This window comes from Notothenia coriiceps, unplaced genomic scaffold, assembly GCF_000735185.1.
Source record: "Notothenia coriiceps isolate Sejong01 unplaced genomic scaffold, NC01 NC01_scaffold00030149, whole genome shotgun sequence".
NCBI lineage: Eukaryota > Metazoa > Chordata > Actinopteri > Perciformes > Nototheniidae > Notothenia > Notothenia coriiceps.
In genome coordinates, this window is record NW_011362850.1 from 1 (window position 1) to 3,971 (window position 3,971).

Consider the following 3,971-nt stretch of genomic DNA (forward strand, 5'->3'; position numbering starts at 1 on the left):
ACTTGAAAGTGAAATGTTAAACTGGAAGAGGAGGAAACATAGTGAAGAAGCTTAATATTGAAAAGAAAATGTTTAAAAAAGGTATAAACAACAACATGTATAGCCTCATTGTCCTGAAATAGCTGAATAAGTTAATAGTTGAATAGTTTGTGCAGCTGAAAGTAGGCTGAAGGAGTTAAATATCAGATGTACGTAGTAGTATGAGTTCAAGTAGTTACATCTATAGGGCTTTTCTTTTGAAGGGGTGTTTGGTTTTGGAGAGTGTGAGGTGTAGAAAAACGAAATGAGATGTCTGACATCAATCAATGGGAGGTTCACCCATAAAAACAATGGTTAGGTGGGCAAAGGCCTGTGTGTGTGTGTGTGTGTGTGTGTGTGTGTGTGTGTGTGTGTGGTAGAGATGTTCAGTGTGTGTGTGTGTGTGTGTGTGTGTGTGTGTGTGTGTGTGTGTGTGTGTGTGTGTGTGTGTGTACCAGTGTGTCTGTGGGCGTGTCTGCTCTGATTAGAAGATGTGTCCCGGGACACAGTGTGATGGTTTCGTTCTGAGCTCGTCAGTTGGAGTTATGACATCATCACACAGGTGTTTGTGTTTGAGCTAACGAGGTCTGATCAAAACAACTGCCCGTGAGTCCAGAGATCAAAGGTTTCCATGGTGATGTGCAGTAATCAGTCAGAGGGGAACCTTTCCATTGATCTGAATGAGAGTTAAAGCTCTTACACATGAACGGTTTGTTGAAGAACCGTAACAGATATCCGTGACATTTTCTTGTGATCATTTTAAAGTTGGAATGAAGTCTGTAGCTGAAAGTATGTGGAAGGAGAAGCATTTGGCGTAAGGTCTAGTTAAAAGAGGATTTGAAGGCATCTCCCATTGACTTCCATGTTAAAGTCAATAAACGTCAAAGGGCAAAAGGTTAGAGAATTCTTCCCTAGCAGTGACCATCCCTCCCATTCTAATAGTTCAGACTTCTTTGGGTGGAAATCACGCTTCTCTTTTCCAACAGAGAAGACAAACAGAACAGCCAACAAGAAATAATAAAGAAAAAACACAGCATGACAGGAACACCAAACTTAACGACATGCATAGTCATAGTGGGAAAGAACATACAAAATAGTATATATGGTATAAATAAATCAACTTAAGGGGAATGAGCCCCGACTGCCCCAATAAACCTGATTCTGATAACGCAGTCAGATTAATGAACAAGTCCCAGGCTGTGATGTTTTACCATTAACTGTTTATTGATTATCTTTGGATGCTAATGATTGTCTCTTGTTGTGTTTCAGAGGCGGAGGCCCGCGTGACTTTGGGAACCCGTCCTCTGTGTTCAGAACCAGAACTGGGTCAGCTGTGGTTCAACGCCCAGAGCCGAGGCCTCTTCATCTGTGACGGAGGAAGCTGGAGGACGCTGCTGCACCGTGAGACTTTTTATTTTTTAATTCTTTAATTTCCATTCGACAAATATATAACACACACAACTACGTATGTAGAAAAAAAAGAAAACACAAAACAGGGGAACACACTACTCCATGTTTACAGTCTTTCTTTTTCCTTTTTCTCCCAGCGTTGTTCAAAGATCTCTGCTTTAGTCCTTAGACAGTATCTTTCCATAGTAACCAGCTCCGTGTGATGGCCCGCTAGTATCAAGATTTTAAAGAGGTAGAGGTCCTCCTTTCCAATCATACTATCCTGAATCAAGCGCAGGTACATAACCCCGGGGTCACAGAGTCTTTTTTCTGATGATAGTAAAATGGGATAATACTTCCGGAATCATTTCAGAAAAAAATTCCAGAAGGAAATAAATTAATTATCGGAATTATAAAAAATATATTTGTTGCATTTCAGAAAAATATAAAAATTAAATGAATAAATGTACAAATATTTCTCCCTAAAATGAATCGCCTATAGGGAGGAAATCAAATTATATTAAAGGCACAGAAGAAATGATGAAGTTAATAGCTTAAAAACCGTATCAGCGGAAGTGTCTGCTGGAGGACGCCGCTGCACCGTGAGGCTTTAATGAAGAATACCAGTCAAATGTGATTGCAATTCAACAAAAAGTCCAGAATAATGTGAGAAAAAAATATATAATATATAAACGAGGATATTATCAACAAATATCCGTAACATTTCAGGGAAAAAAATCAATAAAATGAATGAATGTACAAAGATTTCCCCCCAAAATGATTCACTTCTAGGGGGGACTGACATTACATTAAAGGCACAGAAGACTTTGCCTGATTGGGATTAAACATTTATTTAATCCCACCCCATTTTTTATATAATTTTAAATACTGAACCCCACCTTTACCTCCACGTGTCTCCTCTCTGCAGATCGGGAGCGCCTGGACTACGTAGAGGACCACCAGGACCTTTACACCAGCTCAGAGACGTTCGACGTGGAGGTGTTCTCCATCCCGTCTGAAGGCCTCTTCCTGGCTGCAGCCAACAGGTGATCTAACTGAACTCAAACTGGGACTAACGTTAGGATTCTGGTTTCTGACCAGCTAAAGGTCCTCAGGACCAACGTGTCCTCTGTGATTCAAATAACTACATTAAATAAGAGCTGGTGAATCAGTTGCAGGGCCTTAATTAACTCAACAAATGCTTCGTTTAACAAAAAAGAAAATCTCAAAAAAATCTTGAAAAACGTAATAAATGTAGAAATAAATCTCCCAAAAATATATAAGGGACATTTCTCCGAAAGCATTAGTCAAATGTCAGAAGAAATATCCTAAAGAAACAATACAATTAATACATTTACAAATAATAATAAAGAGATATGGGTAAAATGGCAGTAACAAGTCCAGGAATAATATAAATACACAACAAAGAATTATCAAATTATATTTGATAATTTTAGGAAAATATAATTAATTAATTAATAAAAAAAGAATTTGAAAATGTCCCGAAGAACATTTTCAAACTATAAGAAACGTCTCCTAGAAAATGTAAATAAATGTCAGAAAGATATTCAGAAAAAATATAACTAAATATACAAATATATATCTGTGAATTTCAGGAAATTATAATGAAAAAAATGAATGAATATAAAAAGAATTACATAAAATCCTATTTGTTTATTTGTCCCAGAGGGGAAAATGGGTTGCAGCACATCACAAAGACATTGAAAAAGATAAAACCTACGTCACTGAGGCAAGAGGGCGCCTCAGGTCACTCACAGTATTCTGTGCCATTTTTAAAGCTCTATCCTTGTATTATTCTAGACTAGAAAATGAGATTCCTGACAATTTACTGGACAATGTTACGGCCCTCCTGACTGACTTTTTCCGTGCCTCAGTGGCGCTGCCGAACCAGCATATAATGGTGCAGAAGGAGAGCACACTTTCAATAAAAGCGTGATAAAACATCTTAACCATTCTGTTGCCGACAATAAAAGACAATCATTTAAGTAAACCAATGCAATGAAGACATGTAATACTAAAGAGGTATGAGTAAACAGTCCAGGGAAAATATAAATAAAGAACAGATAATTATCCAAACATATCAATATCATTCTCCAACAGAGTGAAATGAGAAACATGTCCTGGAAAATATTAATAAATGTGAGAAAGACTTCCTGGAAATACAAATAAACGACAAAGAGTTATCAGAACATTGTGAGTAAAATCCTCCTCTAAATGTATAAGACATGTGTCCTCGTCCTGCAGGGACTCCCGGCCCGGATCCGGTCTCTACAAGTGGAGCAACGGGTCCTTTGTTCTCTATCAGAACATCAGCACTCAGGAGGCTCGGGCCTGGAAACACTTCACTATCGACGGGAAGGTGAGAGCTGCTCCAGCTTTAAACATACAGTCTCTACTGTCTCTACTTTAAAGAGTCCTCTCCTGCTGATGTTCAGGTGTATATCAGTATGTAGTGTCTCTACTTTAAAGAGTCCTCTCCTGCTGATGTTCAGGTGTATATCAGTATGTAGTGTCTCTACTTTAAAGAGTCCTCTCCTGCTGAT

The 3,971-nt window shown here is 38.3% G+C and overlaps 1 protein-coding gene across 1 annotated transcript; it reads left to right on the plus strand.

Annotated features, from left to right (window-relative positions):
- Nucleotides 1–1,262: 1,262 nt before the first annotated feature.
- Nucleotides 1,263–3,787, plus strand: LOC104959257 (thrombospondin-type laminin G domain and EAR repeat-containing protein-like; the record flags this gene model as incomplete). Its single annotated transcript, XM_010787124.1, has 3 exons — nucleotides 1,263–1,419; nucleotides 2,336–2,453; nucleotides 3,673–3,787. Coding segments are annotated over exons 1-3 (390 nt in total), but the record flags the coding sequence as incomplete, so codon positions are not given.
- Nucleotides 3,788–3,971: the final 184 nt, after the last annotated feature.